Source organism: Gracilinanus agilis, chromosome 1 (assembly GCF_016433145.1).
Source record: "Gracilinanus agilis isolate LMUSP501 chromosome 1, AgileGrace, whole genome shotgun sequence".
Classification (NCBI taxonomy): Eukaryota; Metazoa; Chordata; class Mammalia; order Didelphimorphia; family Didelphidae; genus Gracilinanus; species Gracilinanus agilis.
Genome location: NC_058130.1, coordinates 518,297,231 through 518,319,442, shown reverse-complemented (window position 1 = coordinate 518,319,442; position 22,212 = coordinate 518,297,231). Strand labels below are relative to the sequence as shown.

The 22,212-nt window shown below is 34.5% G+C and overlaps 1 protein-coding gene across 1 annotated transcript in view; it reads right to left on the bottom strand.

Annotated features, from left to right (window-relative positions):
- ST18 (ST18 C2H2C-type zinc finger transcription factor) overlaps nucleotides 1-22,212 on the bottom strand; it is a 353,171-nt gene that overhangs the window by 139,677 nt on the left and 191,282 nt on the right. The window contains exons 3-5 of the mRNA XM_044658018.1: nucleotides 12,856-12,963; nucleotides 5,097-5,151; nucleotides 1,710-1,740 (exon numbers count right to left, since the gene is read on the bottom strand). Of these exons, the coding sequence (XP_044513953.1) occupies nucleotides 1,710-1,740; nucleotides 5,097-5,151 (86 nt within the window). The 5' untranslated portion in view covers nucleotides 12,856-12,963. The remainder of the gene's footprint in view (nucleotides 1-1,709; nucleotides 1,741-5,096; nucleotides 5,152-12,855; nucleotides 12,964-22,212) is intronic.

The following is a 22,212-nucleotide window of genomic DNA, read 5'->3' as shown; positions in this document are numbered from 1 at the left end:
GCATGAATGTAGAATAATGGAAGAATGAATAAAAATGCCTGGTGAATGAAAAGTATTACAAGAGAATAAATACTTTAATGGCATTTTCATTAATTAAGAGGTTTTATAAATGCATATTATCATTCACTGTTAAATAATTTCTACTTTGCACACATTTTAATGTTTATTTGTTTTTATCCATACGATTTACCTTCCCAAGGAAATCTGGTGTACTTTTAAATTATTCTGAAAAACTGAAAAAAGAACTTTTAAGAAAAAAATGCTTAAGGGGCAGCTGGGTAGCTCAGTGGATTGAGAGTCAGGCCTAGAGACAGGAGGTCCTGGGTTCAAACCCGGCCTCAGACACTTCCCAGCTGTGTGACCCTGGGCAAGTCACTTGACCCCCATTGCCCACCCTTACCAATCTTCCACCTATGAGACAATACACAGAAATACAAGGGTTTAAAAAAATGCTTAAGTATAGGAATATTTGACCACTCTCCCAAATCAGCAAATTATAGATTTGAAATTAAGATTATATCTATACAAAGTATACAATTGACAAAATTATATAGTTAATTAAAGCTAAGAGAAAGCCAAGAAGTGCTGGTAATCCAATATAAGTAGAGAAAAAATAGAATGAGCCAATTCAGGAGACAGGATCATAAACCCTCAGACCTGGAAAAGAACTCAGAGGTCATCTTTTCCAACCGCCTCACTTCATAGGTGAGGAAATAGAGGCCCAAAGATATGAAATGACTTGCCAAAGCTCAGGCAGCTAATTAAAGGTCAAGTTTGGATTTGAGCCCAGGTCTTCATACTCCAAGTTCAATATAATTTCTACCACATCTTGTTTTCCAATATAGTTTTCATCTTTTACCCCCAAATTCTCTCAACTGGTTGTTTACATTAAATGAGTTTATTAATTAAAATAACTAATTCATCATTTAAAGATATCTCCATGGACAATGTTATCTTTAACTATATACATTTATTAAATAAAGTGGAAAATTGAAGTATTATCCCTTCAATAAAACCCCTTTGTTTAGTTAAAAGAATATTATATAAAACTTTTCTAGGTTTCAAATTTTCATAGAATTACATTAATCTTTGAGTCAGGGGATAGCTGAAACTTTTTAGGTAAATTTACTTTCCTTACGTTTCATGATTTATTACATTATGGAGCTTGTATTCTCTCTTTAGGTGTTGCCACATTTTATCCAAGAAGTTCCTGACAAACTTTTTTTTTTAATTTTTTTTTTATTTTAAACCCTTTAACTTCTGTGTATTGACTTATAGGTGGAAGATTGGTAAGGGTGGGCAATGGGGGTCAAGTGACTTGCCCAGGGTCACACAGCTGGGAAGTGTCTGAGGCCGGATTTGAACCTAGGACCTCCCGTCTCCAGGCCTGGCTCTCAATCCACTGAGCTACCCAGCTGCCCCCTCCTGACAAACTTTTGAGGTCTTTAAATTCATTAGGTGAGTGCTGAACTGTAAATGAATGAGTACTTGATAAGATGCCATAAGATGCCAATACTTAAATGTTTATTGAATTTAAGTAAATGAATTATTCCGTTTTTCAAGAGAGATAATAGTTATATCAGAGGGCATATTCTCTCAGTGCTTTTATTTTTGTCCTAAAACAGTGATCTTCAGTCTTAACAGAGATCATTAATTTTCTTGATTTAGAACAATGGACATTAGGAAAAATGATTTAGATGAATTCTTACCTGAGCTCCTGTACCAGAGAGTCTACTTGCACTGTTAAGAAAAAGAGAAAGAAAAACTTAGTCAGTTTTCTGTTTTTCATCCTATTCCTCTCAAACTCTGCATATGCCTCCATCTAATGACCATGGAATTGTTAGCAAAATCTTAGCCCCCCACCCCCACTTTAATTTGGTTCATTTTTCCTTGTGTGGGTTTGCCTCATCTGGACTGTAATTCTTCCTAGTTTCTTTTTCCTTAAAAGAGGGTAGATCCTTGTGGTCTGTTCTACTGAATTTAATATTAATTCTTTGGTAATTTTGGCACTCTGTGATTATAAAATCTACTATCAAGTTACTATCCCTTTAAGATAGTATTTAATATGAGATGGGGATCACAATAAGAAAAACTATAGCTAAGAACTACTGATCATTTTTTATTTTCATTTTATTGAATGTTCAAGAAGTTACATTTTATGATTTGTTGGATATCCAAATTTAATAGATCACAAATCCATTTGAATATCTGAATTGAAAAGACTGAGTATGTCCTAATATTTATATAAGTACATAGTATACAGAAGTACATACAGATACAAGTACATAGATATGTATATATTTGCTCATCTAACTATAGATGAGAGATAGTATAGCATAGTATAAAGGAAAAATATTAGGGTTGGTGTCAAGAAATAGCTGGTATGAATTCTCCATTTCATATTTGCTAGCTGAGTGCCCTGGGGCAAATTCTGAGCCCTATCTTCCTCATCTGTATATGGAGATAATTACATGAATAGCAAGTGGCTACCTTGCAGCAAAGTTGTAAGGATCAAATGAACTGAAGCTTTATAGACCATAATAAGCTCTATAGATACCAGTTGTATAGATACAGACATGTCTGTTTTTCTTTAAACCCTTACCTCATGCCTTAGAATCAATGTTGTGTATTGATTCTAAGGATTGATTCTAAGGCAGAAAAGCAGTAAGGACTAGGCAATGGGGGTTAAGTGACTTGCCCAGGGTCACACAGGTAGGAAGTGTCTGAGGCCAGATTTGAACCTAGGACCTCGCGTTTCTGAGTCTGGCTCTTACTTAGCTACCTAGCTGCCCCTAGACATGTCTTTGTACACATACATAGTAAGATATGTATGTGGAGAGAGACACATGAAGAGAGATACGTAGAGACAGAGTCAGATTCAGATAATGTGTGCATGCTATAGTTCTGTGATTTCATCAGTGCATGAGAACTCCTAGTGTATAAACTTTCTTTTGACTAACTCAATCCTATAATTTAAGGTAAGTATTAAATACATCATACTCAATTATTCTTTGAGAGTTACCTTGGGACATTGTGAGGTTAAGTGACTTGGCCATTCTCACTCTATTATAGGTTAGAAGAAGATCTTGAACTTTCTTTCTATCTATTTTTCTGCCTATGAAAATCATCATCAATAAATACCCATAGTATGCAACATACAACATACACACAAACAAATATATACTATAATTTAATAAAGTAGCAATATAGCATTATATAGCAAGATTTGCAACTTGAGTTGGAGAAATTTCTTGCCATAAATTTTTCCTAGTCCCTAGTAGCCGTTCAGAACAAAGTGTTATACTGAGAAAATGTAGGTGACTTAATTTGATACTAAACATGTTTGTAATTGTGAATGACACACTTGATTGCTTGAATAATTTTCAGAACTGTGTTAGGTAAACTAAGTATCTGTAAGAGGAAGCGATAACACTTCAGCTGGGCAATAGCAATAGTCATCCATCAGAAAAGTAGGAAATAAAAAAGAAAAATCTTTGGCTTTATGATGGATTCTGAGATAGGAATGTAGAAAGCTTGAATCATGTATTTATCAATATCTGCCCACACAAGGATAAACAGCAGATTGGCAGATATAACAGGTGTTTTCAAAGAGTACTCCTGAAAGCACAAGCAATGACATTTGTTTTACGTCTAGGAGATCATTCTTGTTTGATGTGTGTGTGTGTGTGTGTGTGTGTGTGTGTGTGTGTGTGTGTGTGTGTGTGTGTGAATTGAAGTCAAAGTAAAATTTCAGATCAGATTCACTTCTAAATACTATGGCAGACAAGTAGTTTGCAATAACAGTGTGTCTTTTAGAATTCAAACCAAGAAATTCAGCTCACTGAACTTAAGGCTGATCTGATGAGAGTCAGCAGTCAACCAAAATATCTGGATTAGCATACTATTAAGGTATGGATTTTGATGATAAAATGTTTATTGTCTAGGAACTCTTTATTACAATATATTGGTCCATAAAGATATTCTTTATCTGTATCTTCAATGGAACTTAAAATTAAGTGCCTGAACTCAATTAGGAAAAGAATACAGAATAAAACTTTTGTTTAGAGTAGAGGAAATTCCAAGTCTCTATTGCTGGTGATCCAACCTTTGAAAAATTTATAAATCTTCTTTGAATTTATTTTTTTATTCTGTTGTTATGGGTTTTAATTGAATAGGAGTTGCTGACTTCAACTAAATAATAAAATAACAAGATAATAAAAGTATTTCATTTGTCTAACAATTTGAGTCTTCTATTCTTAAAATATTTTCTAAATGTGATTGTGTTGTTTCAAATGCTATTGCCCATTTCCTTAGCTAGGCAAACTGAAATTGAGAGATGATTCTATTCAGAAGCAACGTATCTACTTTGCTTATCCTCTCACATGCCATACTAAGCATCAAGTTTTCCACTCAGAATTAAGGGTCACAAAAAATATTACTAATTATAATAAAAAGTTATTTTCCTTGAGGGGTTATAATGCTAGTCAATCTTGCTTTCCAGATGTTTAGAACATCAAGGGCCTGTTTATATTTCAATATTACATTACCATCTGTTGCTTACAAAAAGAGAGGGCTAACCGACAAGTTAAACCTTTCAAACATCACTTTGCAGAGCTGCTGAAAAATCCCAGAGGGGACAGTCAAAAAACAAACAGTCTCCTTTTACTGGAACTAAGTTTAGACTGGGAGCCACTAAACTAGGTAATATAAAATTAAAACCTGTTTTGGCAATGAACTAAAAAATCTGCACTTTCATTTGACTGCTAAAGGTCACCATAACATTTTGAGGGTCTCACTGAAGCATACTTCCCTTGTCTAACATTATATTGTTTCACACAATGCCCAACTCCATTCTCTATGTCATTTTTTCCAATTGTCAAACATCATGCAGTTCCATGGACTTTTCTATCCTCTTTAACTCCTAACTAATAGCCTTGTGTCTTTCAATGCCAGCAGCCTATGTTCTGGCTTGATTAAAAAAGGGAGCCCTGAGGAAACTATATATACTGTGACTACACATTAGGGACCAAACATAAGAACAACCATATTTCATGGTGTTATGGGCAAGGTGTCATGGAACCTGCTTGCTAACTCACCCTTGGTTCCTTTTGAGCGAGTATGCAGCCTTTTATCTTCAGCATCTGCATCCATCTGTAACATTAACACAAAATCTTGAGTTTACTTCCTTTGCCACTGACCAAAATATCCAAAATATCCATCCTGGGCACAATTGTGAATTGAGATGCTGTGAAAGTTAGAATGAAAAATAGAATATCCTTGCTTACAAAATACATCCTGGCTCTAAAGGCATACAAACATATATCCTTAGGATAGTTAGGGTTTTCATATATACATATATATATATATAGTATATATAATTCTCCTAATAATCCATAGGCTATGAAAAAATATTGATTGCATCTGGAAAAGAAAAAGAACAACTTTTAAGGTTAGATTCCATTGTCCACAAGTGTTTGCAGATGATTCAGGCACTTCTGTCACAAAGAGCCAGTTATCAAAAGCATGGTGGTTCCAATGAACACAGATACTTAAAAAACCAACCTCAAAAGCTTCTTTGTGCTACTCCAAATCTTGCATTCTTGATCTTTCTCATCCTTTTCTGAAACATTGTGTTCTCAAATACAGGAAAAACTACCACATCAAACATAACATGAAGAACAAATGGTATGCATTTTCACTTGGAAATACAGTGGTGATTCAGGAAATGATTGTAATAATTAGCAAGGATGGCGACTTCTGATTAATGCAAAATAAGACAATATAAAGTTTCCCAAAACTTCTTAATGGGAGACTTTAAAATATGACTAAGTACAATGTACATATTTGCATTTGGATTGTGAGAAGGCAATATCTGTCTTGCTGACCAGTGTCTACCACCTTCCAAATACACTTAAACGTTTTATTAGGTTAAGTCAGAGCTGTGTTTTATCAGGTAAAATTCTTAAATACGAGTTAATTTTTTTCTCTCTCTGAAAACCAGAAGCAGAAGGTTCAGTTGCTCCCATCTTTAAAAACTGAGAATAGACTGTATGCAGTGTGACTGCAATGGTAATGGGAAACGTGTCTCTGTTCTCTGATGCTGAGTTGTGATTGAAGGCACTGACCTGCCATAGACTTATAATAGGGGAGCAGGTGTGGCAATGATGGACTTTAATTTCCTTTAATAAACCTTTTATGTGCCACACTTTTACTGCCATTCTATGCTCTCCAAGGTCCTGCACATAATAGGTTCATTACTTTTGATTACTATAGTCTATTGAGACAAACAACTCCAGAACACACTATATATTATGTTCAGTTAAACCAATATAGACTATTTATCCATTGTGCATTATTTCACCTGCAACTCTACAGACAAAATTAACAACAGCTCTTATAAGCTAAAACTATTAAAACCACTGGTACTCTTTTGTCATCATTTCATAATAAATACCACACCAATCATTGTGCTGCTTTTTAAATTATGAAACAAAAAGTGTTCACTGCTTTCACTGAACAGCAGTTACTTTAGTCCAAATAACAGGGTTCATTGTGATGAATATTTTTAAAAATATCCAACAAGGGGAGAACAACAATAAAAGCAACATAGGTGAATTTTTTTTCTTATCAATTTTCTCCTTTTTGAAAACCACACAAATTTATGACAGATGTTGAAACAGCCCAGGATTAAAATGGCTAGGCTTACTAAGGATGGTGAGCATTGCATTGTGAAATCATCCTCCTCCCATGAGTATCTCTGTTGCATATAAAGTGGTTCAACTCATGCAACTCCACTCCACCCCCCCAACCATGTGCTAAATGAATAACTAGATTAAGAGCGATCTGGACCATGTGAGGGTTAAAATGGTGAAGACCATGAAGTATTTTGGAGAAAACTGTTCCCCTGAGTTAAAATCAACACAACATGAGCCTAATACTATACAGCCACACAGGTACTATTAACTCTCCAAAAGCACTCTCTGACAAATTCCCCAAAAGGCAAGTGAAGATTAAATCAATGAGTTTCTTTTCCAAAATTGAAGCATAGGGTACAAAGAGGCCTGGTACATACAAATAAAAGTTACATAAATACATTTAAATGTAACCTTCCAGCAGTTTTAAATCTACTTCTTCTTCTTCTTCTTTTTTTTTTTTTTTTAGTTTAGCTATCAAGAAGCCAGACAATTCTGCCATCATCCCATGCAGCGACCTCCCCATTAAAGTCAATGGAAGTAATGCATAAATATTCATGGCTTTCCATTTGTATTGTGCACAGAATACTGGTTTCATAATTGTATTTTGGTGAGCCATTGTCCTCCAGTTGTAGAATATATATTGAAATAAAAATAAAAACTCATTCATGAAATTAAAACCTTTCAGGTGGACTCTACAAAAAAAAAAGAAAGCAAACTGGTTTGGGTTCACAAAATATGGTGTATTGATTGGACTTTACCTCTTTCCATCACGCCATAAGAATAAGAAAACTGGTAAATCTAGTTTCTAAATATGCCATACAAATTGATGATGAATGGAAAAGTTCAAAATATAAGTGAGTGGTACCTTTTGACAATCATGATCTGAATCAATCTCTTTTGTAGACATCAGTTAAAACATAAGCCTCAGGTATCTGAGAAACCAGTAGCTAGACATGGAAATTCCTGAGAATTCTTTGTCTTTTTCAGTTAGATTTTCCTGCTTTTATATTGGCTAGATTACAGATTTCGTTTTGGAAAAATCAAATCTAATGCTCCAAGAATAAAATATATTTTTATAAATGTTTGTTAGAGGTGGGGATTATTTCACTGCAGTAGGCATATTCACATTAAAAACAGCAAAATATTGAAATATGCCTTTCTTGTACATCTTACAGAGTACAAAAGAGGTAATCAGTTATCACATGCCTCAGAAATCATACATAAGGTAGTAGAAAAGAATATAAAGGTTTTTACACATTATTTTCCCCATTTTAAACCTTGAGTATTGACAATGTCATAATAAATTTAGTAAAAACTGGGTGACTCACTTCTTCATTCAAAACAGTGGGTTGGTTTTTGCATAAAAGCCTTCAATATTTTTAAAGCCTTTTGTGCACTTTATGGCCTGATTTAAAAATATAGCATATATCATAGCCAGTCAAAATAAAAAGCTAGTCCTCTATGATTACCATTGACATAAATCAAATCACTTTAGCTTTCTCAAAGTGTCTTTACTTAAGTCTATTTTTTCCTGTGGAAATAAAAATTACAAAAATGTCTGAATTTTTATGATTTTTCTGTTGTTAGAAATTATGGCTTTATCAAAGAGATGAATTTTAAAATACAAGAATGTAACTCATAGTCCATATCACTATAGGAAAGCAGTTTGGGGCTCATGTCTATTTGGTTCACCTTGAGGATCTCTCTAAATAAATTTCTTTGACTCCTGCCCTGACCCAAGGTTTTCCCTGGGAACATTAGAATTTGCTTCATGTCTTTTTATGGGCCCTCAACTCTCATGCAAGCATGCAGGCCACCAAAACATTGACTACGGGACAGGCTTTATTTCACCTAACAAAAAATAGAAAGAATTCTTACATGAATGCATAGACATAAGGAAACTCCCTTTTACTCTTCCCTGGGTCTCTGCTTCCCCAAGAAACCATATTTAACCTATTACCAAAGTTCTCTCCTCCCTCCCCCTGATCCCCACGAAAAAGGAAAGAACTTAAGGGTGCCAGGAAGTCCAGCAACCCTCTCTTCTGGTGAGCCTGCATTACTCCAGGGGCCATTACAGCCATCTGGACTACATACAGACTGCTCCGGATGAGGCTTTCTTGCAAGAGGAAAGAATTCAGATTTCATCAGTAATCAAGTGGTCTTACAGTTCATATGACCCACAATCTTAGGACAATGAGAAGTCTAGATTATCCCTCTATGTTAAGTTTCTCTATAATGCCAGTCCTACTTCTCATCTCTTGTTTGTTGATGGCTCTTTCTTTTCTGGCAGGCAATCTGTATGTGTGCTGGATTTCATCCAGATCTCAGTATATGTCTGTTTCAGACTTTCTATCAGTCCGTGTGTCTGAATTGGTCCACGTCCTCCACGTGACACAAGTTCTTTGATTTATAGAGCGCCTTGGAAGGGCTGTATGATTCCCTGGAAGATTTTGTGGATGTTAAGGGGACCATATTTGTATCTTTATATATTCCCTCTCTTTGTCTAACTTCTTTTCAAACTCAAGCCCAAAGATAGAGCTCGTATGTATGAACAAGTCAAGAACTTCAGTCAGTGCTAGAGCAAAGTCCTTATCAGTAGGGCAATGAAGACTCAGGACAGGTGAATTTTGTACCTTCTCTAGACAAGGAAGCAACAGAAAGAGAACTACTTTACCTCTTCCCTAGCAACCTGAGCAGAACTGTTACACATTAAAAAAATAGTGTAGTTCTTGTTTGAGCCTTCTGCTATGTTACAATATCTTTAATACAAAATACACAGTGCCTCCAAGGAAAGGTCTTAATGCAAGATGGGAAAAAGGATAAGAAAAAAGAAGGAAATAACAAAACTGAAAGGAAAATAAAGTTAGAAAGGAAATAAAGTTAGAAAAGCTTTAGAGAAGTAAGAACAGAGAAAAGGGACTGCCACTTACTAGTCATGTGACTTTGGGCAAGTTACGTAAACTTTATAGGTTTCAGTTTCCTCATTTGTAAAATGAGATATTTGAATAGTTGCTCTATAAGGTCTTTTCCTTAAGTTTATGATCTAGGAAAGGAAGAAAAGATGTCCTTTAAATTCACTGATTATACCATAAATCTGGGGGTATGGGAGAATCTTAGTAATATCAATATCAATATATCAATAGTTATTGAAGTTTAAAAATCCTATCAAAAAACTTTAAATAACATGACTATATATTATAGGTCAAAAATGCTTTGGTCCATTAACCAAATATGTGAAGCACTTACTAGGAAACATGGAGTATGTTTAAAAGAGAGAAAATAATTTCAATATTCGATTTTTACACTTATATGTATGCTTTTTAAAAACCTTTACCTTCTGTCATTGAATCAATACTAAATATACATTCTAAGGCAGAGGAGTAATAAATACTAGAAAATAGGGTTTAAGTGACTTGGCCAGGATCACATAGCTAGGAAATCCCTGAGACCAAATTTAAAACAAAGACATCTCCAGTATTGGCTCTACATCTACCAAGACACCTACTTCCCCCTTTATTTCTGATTTTACTTAAGCTTAAATCATCTAGGAATTGACTCTAATATTATTTTCCTTTGTGAGTTGGTTTACATTTATCAAAGCAAAGGTAATTGGATGAAACGATTGCAAAAAGTCCTCTTTTTGTTTATCTAATGTTTGGTTCCCATCCACTAATATACTTCACTTTCCCCCCTCAAATTGAGATTTGTGTGAGAAATATTAGACTTTTCATTTGTGTTTTAATCATTAAATACTTGTTTTGTCAATTATAGACCATGAATTATTTAAGATAAAGTTATCATTTAAGTAGTCACTATTATTTTCTAAATTGTACATATACATATACTTGCATAATAATCTTTTATAGTCACATGATTTTAGGAGGAATATTTAAGGCATTTTGAAAGCTATAATCTATATCTATAATTAACCCAAATGTTATCCAGCAAATGTATGTACATTCATTATATAAATCCTTTATATGTATATAAATATATATAATGAACCTAAGTTCTGTCTAGGAAATGCATACACATATAGGAGAATATTATAATTCTTCATGTATATTTAATTTGAATAACTATTCTTTTTTAAAAAAACATGATGACAAGTTTAACTTGGTTCTCTCCTAATATCCTCAGTGACATTGTGGTTTTGTACTATTTCATATTATTCTTTGTGGGCTATTATTTTTAATCATGGAGAACTCATGGTATGTGTAAGAATAATGGCTGTTAGCATTGGATAAAAAGGATTCTACGCATTTCTCTCCAGGAGGAGGCCTTTTGTCCTTGGTACATATTTCATTTTTTAAAGCCAACATTTTACAAAAATGACAGAGAGAAACACAGAAAGTTGGAAAAGGCTAAAGCCCAGAAAATGAAACAGACAGGTGATGCCAATACCTTGGCATTAAGTTTGGCTAGATTGAAGAACAAAGCATCCACTGCCGACTTGCCTTTTTTTTTATAATTTGGGTATGATTTTATTTTAAGCATTGGTATTTGGATATGAAAAAAATACATTTCTCTCTTGCACGGGGAGGAAAGCATAAAAATGAGTTCTGATTCCAAGTTATAAGTAAAGGAGAACAATATAAATGTGTAATATTGCAACAATAAATGGTAAAAATGTTTTCAGGGATATTGTACTTAAACAAGTTTTATCTTTCTGTTTTCTCTTCTTTGATCCTCATTTTCCTGCCTTTCCTTGGTGTATGTTTATTAATGCCTCCCATAGAATAGTAATGTTTTAGTAAGGTGGTAATAGCAGCTCATTTTGGGGTGGAGATGGAAGCTCCTAAGCTTCCTATCAAAAGTACAATTTTAAAAATATGATTTATGAAGATATTTATTAGCCCTCTGAATTTTGATGATTACTTCATAGTATACTGTCCTTGATTTCCACTTCTTGTTCCTTGTAGCATTGTCCTTGATACTTCACAAGAAAGTTGAAAGCTCTGTATGTGATTACTCTAAATGTGTGCCACCCCCACTTGCTTATCCTTTTTTTTTTGTCTCTACAATACAAACACTAAATCGAAAGGAAAAAGTACATTGTATTTGAGATCTCATAAATATAATCCATCTCTGATATAGCTGTTCCTGAGATCAAGTGCCATGTATGCTTATAACAAGTAAGGTGTTTTTCAGAGGGGATTTACTACAGAGTCACTTGAAAATATATTTGCAATGAAGGAAACCTAGGAACAGAAGCAAGCCTGGATAGCTTTGTAATGAGGATGATTTATTGTGAGTCTCATTCCTGATCTGAGTTGTCGCTGCTGTTGTATACCTCATCCATGCAACTTTGCACAACTGGCAGGGCTGAATATAGACTAAAGCCATATGTTTATGTCCTTTTGCCAAACGACTACAGCAAATAGTTCTATTATTCCCTTAGGTAACTAACGTGTGCCAAGGATTTCTATTAGTCTGCTTTACCAAGGCATTAGAGGGCAGAGTCATAGCTTCATGAAACTAAGGAGCAACTGGCAGCTTTTCGTTAAAAGAACTCATCAATATCTATATGTTTGCGTATAATGTCCCTCTTTTTTTTAAAAAAAAGAAACTCAATACAAACAACTATTTAAAGTGTTCCCTTTTGATTTCTTAAAGACACTTTTTAAGATTTGCCTATTATAAAATATGCTTAACATAAAAAATGCTTCCTAACAGACATAGAAGTAACTCATAATGATTTTTTAATGAAAACCTGCTTCTCAGTCTTTTGTAAACTGTCCATGGTATAATCAGAACAATTATGAAGTCATAATCCTTTGTTTTTTAACCTTAAAATCAGCATATTCAATAACAATATTTAACCAAACTGATTTCCCCAAATTCATTGATTAGAATTAGAATAATCCTATTTTGATTAAGACTTTGGGGCAAACATTCTTGGGGAAAAAACACGAATCAATGTGTAGAAGTGTAGGTTCAGGAAATGTATGTATTTAATATTTTAAAATACATATTCGTTGACTGTGCCATTAACAACTATGAAATTTCTGAATTCAACACCGCAACCAATTTCTCACAAAGCAAGTCAAGAGTGGAAAATGTAGCATTCTAGACAAAATCCTTTCTAGAAAGGTTTTGATTGAGTTTGATATCTATAAGTGAGATCTGTTTTCTAATTAAAAAACAGTTTCTACCTCACCTTTTTCTGCTCACAGGTGTAATGGTATGCCAAATTTGAATGCGTCGGTCCTTCAGAGTGACTAAAGATTGCTTGTCTGCGTTAGTGAGAAATCCTGACATGCATTCTCTTAAGATAAAAAAAAAAGAAAATAAGGAAATATATCTATCAATATATGTCAGGTAAAGCAAGTAAAAAGTGAAACAGCTCTAATAAATGCTGATTGGTGAAATAGCCCAGTAACAGTCTTACCTCCATATTTTTACTGTAGCGTCTATACGGAATAAAAAGTTTTAATGTTTCAGAAGTCACCTATTCATCTTTTTGGTAGAAGTATATTTTGTCAGACAAATTTAGAAATGGGAAGGATAAAGGGGTTGCTTTTCACTTTAACTTCTTAACTTTAGAACTGCAAAGTTTTGACAAGGATCCAGATGTAACCTATAGTAAGGTAAGGCAGAAAGCCATATATATATATATATATTTCATTATGTTTACAGCTCTGTCATTAATAATGTTTTAATAATAAAGGTACCGAGTTTTAAAAAAAAACCCAACACTTGAATGTGCTCTCTAAAGGATTAATTCATCTTTTGTTTACTTTGCTTTCAGTCACAATACATCTACCATATCACTTCTATTTTTGCCCCAAGGGTTGAGAATGGAATCAGCTTTCAGTCCATTTAGTGCTCAAGAGAAAACTGAAATTCAGTGTCTTGCACTCACCATACTGGAAAGGGATCTTTTTACCCACCTATCATGTACATCATACATACATCTTATTAAAGTGAATCTAAAGGAATAGTGGTTTCAAGGGTTTTAGGGGGTGAGATAGGTTAAAACATTTTCAAGTATGAAAGAGAAGATATTTTATGTGGACATCAACATACTGTACTGACTGGACACTTTTTCCATGCTGATGCTGCTTGCAAAAGTATCACTCTTCAATAGATATGGACTTTTAAAACTCATTTTTAGCAACTCTTGGGAAAAGGAGAGTACATCCCTCTCTCAAGTGGAAGAACACTTTATTGATCTTGAGGTAAGCATCGAAACTTGGAAATTCCCAGCTCACATTTCATTACCACTAGAAAAGAAGTATGCTTTTCCTACAAATGTCTTTTACTGAATATTCTACTTCACCCTCAGTTCTAAAAAAGAGTTTTGAAGCTTTCCACCTGCTTATTCCTCTTTGTTTGCCACACACTAATCTAAAACAAAAGATGCTGGAAAAATGGTCACACTGGTGAATAAAGCTCTTTTCGAAATTCTGAAAGTAACGGCTTTTTGTCTAATACCCTATCGTGTTATGTATTTATTAGCAATACATTTTCCATTTATTTTCTCAAAGATTGCCAATAAAGAATTGAATCACATAAGGGAGTAGCTGTAAACCCTCTGAGTTCCCTAATGTCAAACTCATTAGCATCCGAATAAGCACACAGCAGCACATCATCTGCACAATTGCAATTTTTTACTACTTTTAATAGCGTTTCTCAAAGGGCTCATTTTCAACTTTCTTCAGTGGTTAGTTGGTTCTCAGGGGAAAAGTAGCTTCCTGACGCTCACAGCTTCCACTCAACAACCAGGCCGTTTGCCGTCAGATGCTTCAGCCCTCTGCCCTAACCCCATCTGCTGTCTCTCTTGTCTCCTGGGATTGAGAGTTAAGACAGCACAGCTGAGATCCACTTGGAAGAGTGCAAAGAGGGCAGAGTCAAAATATAACTTTTAGAAATCTGCTTCCCCATAATAAGTGTTCATGAAGAGTCTTCGTATACAAAAATACAGGTGAAGGGAAAATGTGTAAGTATCAGAGGACTCTGTCATTTGAAAGACATCAGTGTTCTTCCTCAGATACACAAATGCTATTAGGGTTTCAGATGTGGATCAAGTAACGTTGCAGTATGTATTTGTTGTGTTACTACACCAAGGCTGTGCATCTTAAGTTCATTCTATAACATCATAACATTTCGAGGATTAATTTACTCTTAAACCTCTTTGCATCACTTAAAAGCATCCTAAGATGTCCTTAAAAGGTAATTCCTGCTGCAGTTACCTAAGGCAGGTAACTTGGCTAAGTTCATAAAGAGTTAGTGGGGAAACTAACTTTTCTACCTTTTCTACCTGGAGGAACAAACAGGTCTGTGGTTGGTCTAGCAAATACTAGCTCAGGTTCTTACTTATATAGTTAAAAACAAGGGATAGCTCAAGGGTCTCTAACTTAACAGGTTACACACTTCTTAGGTGTACTCTGTATTAGATGACATTTTTAAGGAAACAGACTGATTACGAAACCCTACGTTTGTCTGCTTTACAACCTGCTAATAATGAGGCCTCATTGCCTCTACAGCTGGTTCATGGGTGAATGGCAGCCACTCTTGAAAAAGATGTGGTCGTTCTTAAAATCTGTGACACAATGGAATGCATCTGTCACGTTATAAAAAGAGTCTGTCAAATTATATTGTGTCGTGCCGAGCGACACACCCTAATGTAATGTGATCTAGGTACCAAATAGATCCCCAAACTGTGACTATAGTTTGAAAGCAGGCAGCCTCCTGTGATAGATTTCAAACTACTTAGGTTGTTAACAGGTTTCTTATTTTAAGTTTTCAAACCAAATTCAAAGTGCAGAATTTTGTGGAGAAAGCAGATTATTACTTTCATAGCTAATGCCATGATGCAATTATAGACCAGGAATATATGTGGAAGACTTACAAGGGGCAACATAGTAAAGGGAAAGATTTAATGAATTTGGAGGAGAAGGACCTAAGTACAAATCCTGACTGATGCTTTCTACTTGTGTGACTTTGGGCAAGATCTTTCTTTAGTCTCAGTTCCTCTTCAGTAAAATGAGGGGTAGGGGCAGCTAGGTTGCTCAGTTGAATAGAGTTGAGTTGGGGGCATTGGGGTTCAAATGTGGCCTCAGATCATTTCTAGCTGTGAACTGTGACCCTGGCAAGTCACTTGATCCCAACTGCCTAGCCTTTACCTCTCTTCTACCTTAGAACCGAAACTTAGAATTGGTTCTAAGACAGAAGTTACAGGTTTAGAAAAATTAATTAAATAAAATGAGGAGGTGTTACTAAGTGACCTCTAAGATTCCTTCCAGGTCGCTATCTGTTATCCTATGCCTTTTATTTGCACTGAACTGAAAGACTTTTGAAATCTTTTAAGTTAATTGATTACATTATTTCTGCAGTCATATATGCCAATATATTCAGACTTTCTTGTGTATAGGCAAGGTGAGAATGATGAATAGGGATATTCCTAAAGTTCCAGAACTTTGAGTAAACACCCCAAAATTCATTTTCCTAACATCTGCATGATTGTTTGGTATCCTTATCCCTTGGGCCGTGTTCCTCTAGGAGTTACAAAACTATTCTAATTATGAATACACCCTATATATGAAGTCTAAATGACTAAAGAAATTATTTGTGTGAACTAAATTTGCTTAATTCATTTCTTGTTATCAGTGAGGGACTGTTGTTAAAGTAGAAGTGAGCAAAAAGAATGCATTCGTAGTACTATTTATTTTATGTTTTCCATCTGTAGGATAGCATGCCAGATCATCATTTAGATAGACCTCTTTCATCGTCTTTGAACAAACTAATCACTCAATTCAGAGGCCATTCAGGTTTTGCTTAAGTAGATCAGTTGGTTGACTAAACCCATATGAGTTCTTTAACTGTGTAATCTTGGTCTGATCCTAAAATTCTCCATTTGTTACATGTTGCTGAACTAATATTACCCTTAATAGGATCTATGTCATTGACTCCTACTAGTCCCTACCCCATGAAATAGGTGACTGGTTAAAAACTTAGCAGAAAATGTATTTATGTACAATGGTAACTTTCAAACTATGCCTTTTCTTCACTTACTACTTTTCATTAATTTGAACTACTTAGTTCTATAGGCTAGTTAGGTCATGATACTGAGACTAAGTTTTGGGTTTCAGTTTCAAGAAAACCTTTTTTTCCCATGTAACTAGACTTTACCTATCATCACTCAATGCCAGCTAGCTATGTTGTTGATTATGGAAGATTGAGTGACAAAGTATAAATGGTTTGGCAAAAAATAAAATAAAAAAAGGGAGGGAATGGTGGGGAAGAGTAGGGAACAATAACTGAAAGTATATGACCTGATGCTGGGATAATGGCATCATTTACTTTTAGGGAAAGCTCATTTCATATTTAAAATGTATTAGACATTCAACAAAACCATTCAGTTGCTTAGCAATCAAATGATTGTCTTCTTTCCCTACTTCGTTTCTTTCCTTCCTTCCTTCCTTCCTTCCTTCCTTCCTTCCTTCCTTCCTTCCTTCCTTTTTTCCTTCTCTTTTCCATTTTCCCAAGTTATTAAGAGTAATTCAAGGAACACTAACAAAATGAATTGCCATTAGGTACACTTTGTCATTTTTCAAAGGAGAATCAAAATAATGTTTGTCAATGAATGCCCAAATTCACCATGTCCATGTTTAATCATAGACTCTGACCTGCCCACCTTTTCCCACTGCAACTGTATGCAATATTTCTAGGAATTTTGAGTACAAAGGGAGCAACAGAAAACCAAAGTAATGCTCTCCTCCTGGTGCTTATTTTGTTTGATTTGCAGACCACTGAGGTCACACACATAACAAAATAACTTCAATTTTCCATTGTGATGGATATGGAGTAATTGTGCCTATGCTGGTAGGCATCATAATATCAGTATTTGTCCTCATACCTGTAAAAACACAACACTGGCCTTCTCCCCTTAAACTCTGAAGCAATTCTAATAACATGTGCAGGATCATATTTCTCCTAGCAGAAGGGTTTAACTTTCACCTGATTTAAGCAACAAAATATCCCTCAAAGATGCCTAAGGCCTTTCTGTAATTAACATAACTGCATTTAGATGCTATTCATGACTGATAATTCCAACACCTTGTGCAAAAAAAAAAAGGTTGCATGCTGTAAACATTATAAACATATTCAAATAAGCTTAACACAATCTGCCATGCTTATTTCTGCCTAGATCATGGACCAGCGAAATGGTTAATGCAAATGGATTTATAATTTGCTTTGGGGGGCCAGTTTCTTCTCCTTATTTATTAGCCCAGCTGATGGGGCAGATTTGATGAGGCACTTCTGGAATAATTGAGTCATCACACAAAGAAGGCTGCTAGCATTCAGAGTGGTTTTATCAGCAGCAAGCAGGCCTGATTACTGACAATTACACTCTGATCCGGTGATGGAGGAGAAAGAGCCAACGAGTGGGAAATGTCCGTGTTTCTATCCAGGAATAATTTCTACATTCATTTTACATGCTAAGTGTTTCCTATCTCTGCATAATAAACTGTAAACAGGAATAGATGGCACAATGTCCCTTAATATTTCCTGGTAATGAAGACACAAATGTACAGTGAGTGCTGATAAATATAGATGAAACATAAGCTATTCTCCCAGTCTGTATTGTTACCTTTAAAACAAATGCATTTTTGTGGTAAAAGCATAATCATAGCTAATGCAAAAAAATGACAGAAGATTGAAGCTGTCCTTGTAACTACATAGAAACTTTGTAAAAGTCCTGTTAATCACTGAGGCTTTAAAGGCTCACGAGCTGAAGGTGAAATACCGGAAAGTACATCATTTGGTTTCTCAACAGTCAACTGTGTAAGAACTCGTTTGGTTAGACACAGCAAAGGAGAGCAGCAACACTGACCTCCATTAACACTTCAGTGTGAACACATCTCAATGCTAAACTGGAAAACAATGAAACTGGCACTAGAAGACATCTTCACTATGATAGATTCCCATTTCCCTCCCATCAGGCCTTTAAAATGAGAATGTTTATAATGAATAATAAAGTTAGACCCAAGATTGCATGAGTTCTTATGTGTAGCAATCTGTTATTGCCTTTAGTATGCTATTTTTTAAACAACTTAGATATGACATGGTTTATTAACAAAATGCTATAAGCAGACTCTATCTCCTGTAGATGTTGTATTAAGCCAGTTTCCTCCCGGATTCAGAATATGGTGGCAATGCCCAAAGAAAAAGAAAACACCACATTAGCATTCTTCTTAACATGTTGATACAGATTTCATTTTTTTTAAAAGTTAACATCCTGTTTATCAAGAAATTCTCTTCTCTTTTAAAGTCAATCAAGTATGAAACCCTATATAATAAACCTGCTAGGTTTGTTTGCTTAATCTCTCCTCTGTTAAGCTCCTTCCTGGCTTACAAAGAAATAAAAGTTATCCTCTGTTCTGTGGTAACTATGGAAACTCTGTTTCATTAAACTAACCACTTAACTTCAAGGCTTGTGTTGCAACTAAATGTGCTATTTCGAGTAAAACTACACCAAATGGCCTTATAATATCAAAACATTTTTAAGAAAGTTCAAAGAGCACTTGTTGATTTTCAAAAGCCCAACCTTTTTTTTTTTTTCACTTCAAATGGAATTTTCTTTTTAAGCTCATGGTACTTTGCCTATATTGAAGGAAGAACACATATTTGGTATCTTTGGATATCTTCATTTCCTTCTACTTGTATTAACCTAACTTATTCTTCCATGGTACAAACTAATAGACATATATGCATATATATAATATTTATATACATAATTTTTATACAGACATATATAGAAATGCGTTTATTTGGCATTATTTTATAAGCAATAGGTTTCCTTTTCATGAAGCACATTGGCTATAAAAATAAAGAATTTTGGGGCCATAATCAATAGAATAATGACTTTTTGAGCATGATATGAACTTTACCACTATAAAAAAAAAGATGAAGAGCAACACAACTGCCAAAACAAAACAACATTGGCTTCCTGGTAGATCTGCCTTGGGTTGTTCTGGCATAAAGCAACTCTTTCTGTTTCTCGTCTCTGACTCTGTCTTTCTCATTCTCTCTTTCTCCATTCCCCCTCTTCCTTGCTCTGTCTCTATTTTTCTTTCTCTGTCTCTGTCTCTGCTTGTGTCTCTTTGTTTCTCTCTGCCTTTTTATTCCTTATTTTTATACTGTCATAAAAAGAATATTCACATGATTATAAAGATTCCCAGGAATAGTGACTAAAATTAATTATCAACAAAATTAAACGAGAGCATACAAATGGAAAAAAGTAGCTAGCGTTGGCTAGACAGTGACCAAACCAATACTTTCAACTGCCCACATGACCAAGAAATTCAAATAAGGATCCCTAGACACCTTGCATACAGTTGATAACATAATAAAATACTTGCTAGTTTGATTTGCAATTGAAGTACATATCATTTTAAAATGTCTGGACAGTAAGATCAATAAATATCACCCAACAATTATTTCCAAATGATTACTTTATGTATATTTTATATTTACTGATCTTTGTACGTGTTGCTCTTCCCCAAGGAAAATAAAAACTCCTTGAGTTCTGGCACACAGTCAGTACTTAATAAATGTTTCCTGAAATTGAATTGATTTGGCAGGAAACATCTTCCATAGTTAGTTCTCTTTTTTTTGGATGGTGTTACTAAAATGGCAGATTCAGTTTCTGTTCAGATATAGTTTACCTACATTCTAGCAAATTTTTGGGCAAAGTTTCTCGTTCTATTCTTGGTTACAAAATGGAAAGATGAAGGCTAGATGATAATACAGTTAAGTGGAATCAGCTTGGTTAACTGATCCCAAGAATAGGTAATCAAATGATTAAATGGAAGAAAGTCTCCAATGGAGAGCCTTCCAGATGAGTATTTGGCCTTACACTGTTGAACATTTTTACTAATGGCCTGGAGAAAGGCATAGATGACATATTACATTTGCAGATGACACAAAGCTGAGATGCATAGCTAACACATTGGAAAACAGCGTCAAGATTCAGAAATTGAGGGGGGAAATTTAGTGTCATTTGAAAAGTATACACCTTTAAGAGGAAAAAAATGATGTGAAAGGGGGGCAGAGTTAGATTTTTTTCCTTTCATCATGTACTCCTACCCTTGAAAATTTATATTGAATATTACTATGGTAGACCTACTACAAACTTAAAAATCAGAGAGGTAGATTCTAATTTATTCACTTCTTGCCTCTCCATAATTGAATGTCTTAAATGTCAAGAAAGGCAAAAGTTTATAAAGTTTTAGTGTTCAAGGAGTTTAGGCCAAAAGGAATAAGCATCTTTCCCCCCCCCCCCCTTAGGGTTCTTATTTCATCTGTATCAGGAACTCAGGTCAAGGAATTTCCCTTTATCAATGCAGATCAGCATCTCCTTTGTAGTTTTAGAGATTAACCTGTGGGCACAAAGAACTAACTGACTTGTTCATTGTCACTCAATCACTGCATGTCAGAGACAGTTTTGAACTTAAATATCCTAACTCCAAGCATTGTTCTTTATTTATTGTTCCATGTTGCCTATATATAAAAATATAATATCTTTGTTTTTTAAACTTTTTACCAAAAAGAATATAGTCTTTTCTCCAACTTGTTTAATTATAAATAAATGTCTCGTCGTTTGAAGCTTATTCATAACTTGTTAGAATGGATTTTCCAGGTATTTTGCATCTTCCTTTTAATATTAAAGAAAGAATAACATGACTTTTCCCAAATGATCACTACTGCAGTGGTCATTTTCTGGAATGTAGAATAGCATATATTATCAGTAAAGAACATGAAGTGCATTTGTTTGTACAGTTGATAAAAATGATGTAGAATTACCAGCTTTGGGAAGAGGGAAGGAAGGGAGACAATTTGGATCATATAACTTCAGAAAACTTATGTAGAAAATTATTACATATAATTGGTAAAATAAAGTATCTTTACAAATTTAAAAAATGATATAGCATAATCTAAAAATATTTAGAATGGATGATTTTACTTCAGCAAAAGGAGTATTTTCTGTCATTCCTCTGTTGTTTTACTCATTTAAACCTTGGTGAGTTTAAATATAGATTGCTAATAGTTCAAATAAAAAAAAAAACATTGCATTGCAAATTTTTTATTTGGAAAACTAGTCTTAAATTTGGATGTAGAGGAGACCATAAGAAACTAAAGATCTTTGAACTGATTATAGGCTATCTTAGTACTGCACAAAAAGAAATTTTGCTTCTCAGAGTTGTATCAGCAACATCTAAGAAAAATTTTGAATTCTAAAAACTGTTTTATTTCCATTCCATAATAAGAACCATTGATTTTCCTAACGGGATCAATTTTATTGTGTGTAAAAGTACATCTCCAGTTAGTTTTCTACCTCCCCTCCACTTTTCCTCTCTCCTCTCACCTACACTTATCTACACTTATCTAGGTTGGGCAAGCTTCTTTCTTTCTTTCTTCCTTTCTTCCTTTCTTCCTTTCTTCCTTCCTTCCTTCCTTCCTTTCTTTCTTTCTTTCTTTCTTTCTTTCTTTCTTTCTTTCTTTCTTTCTT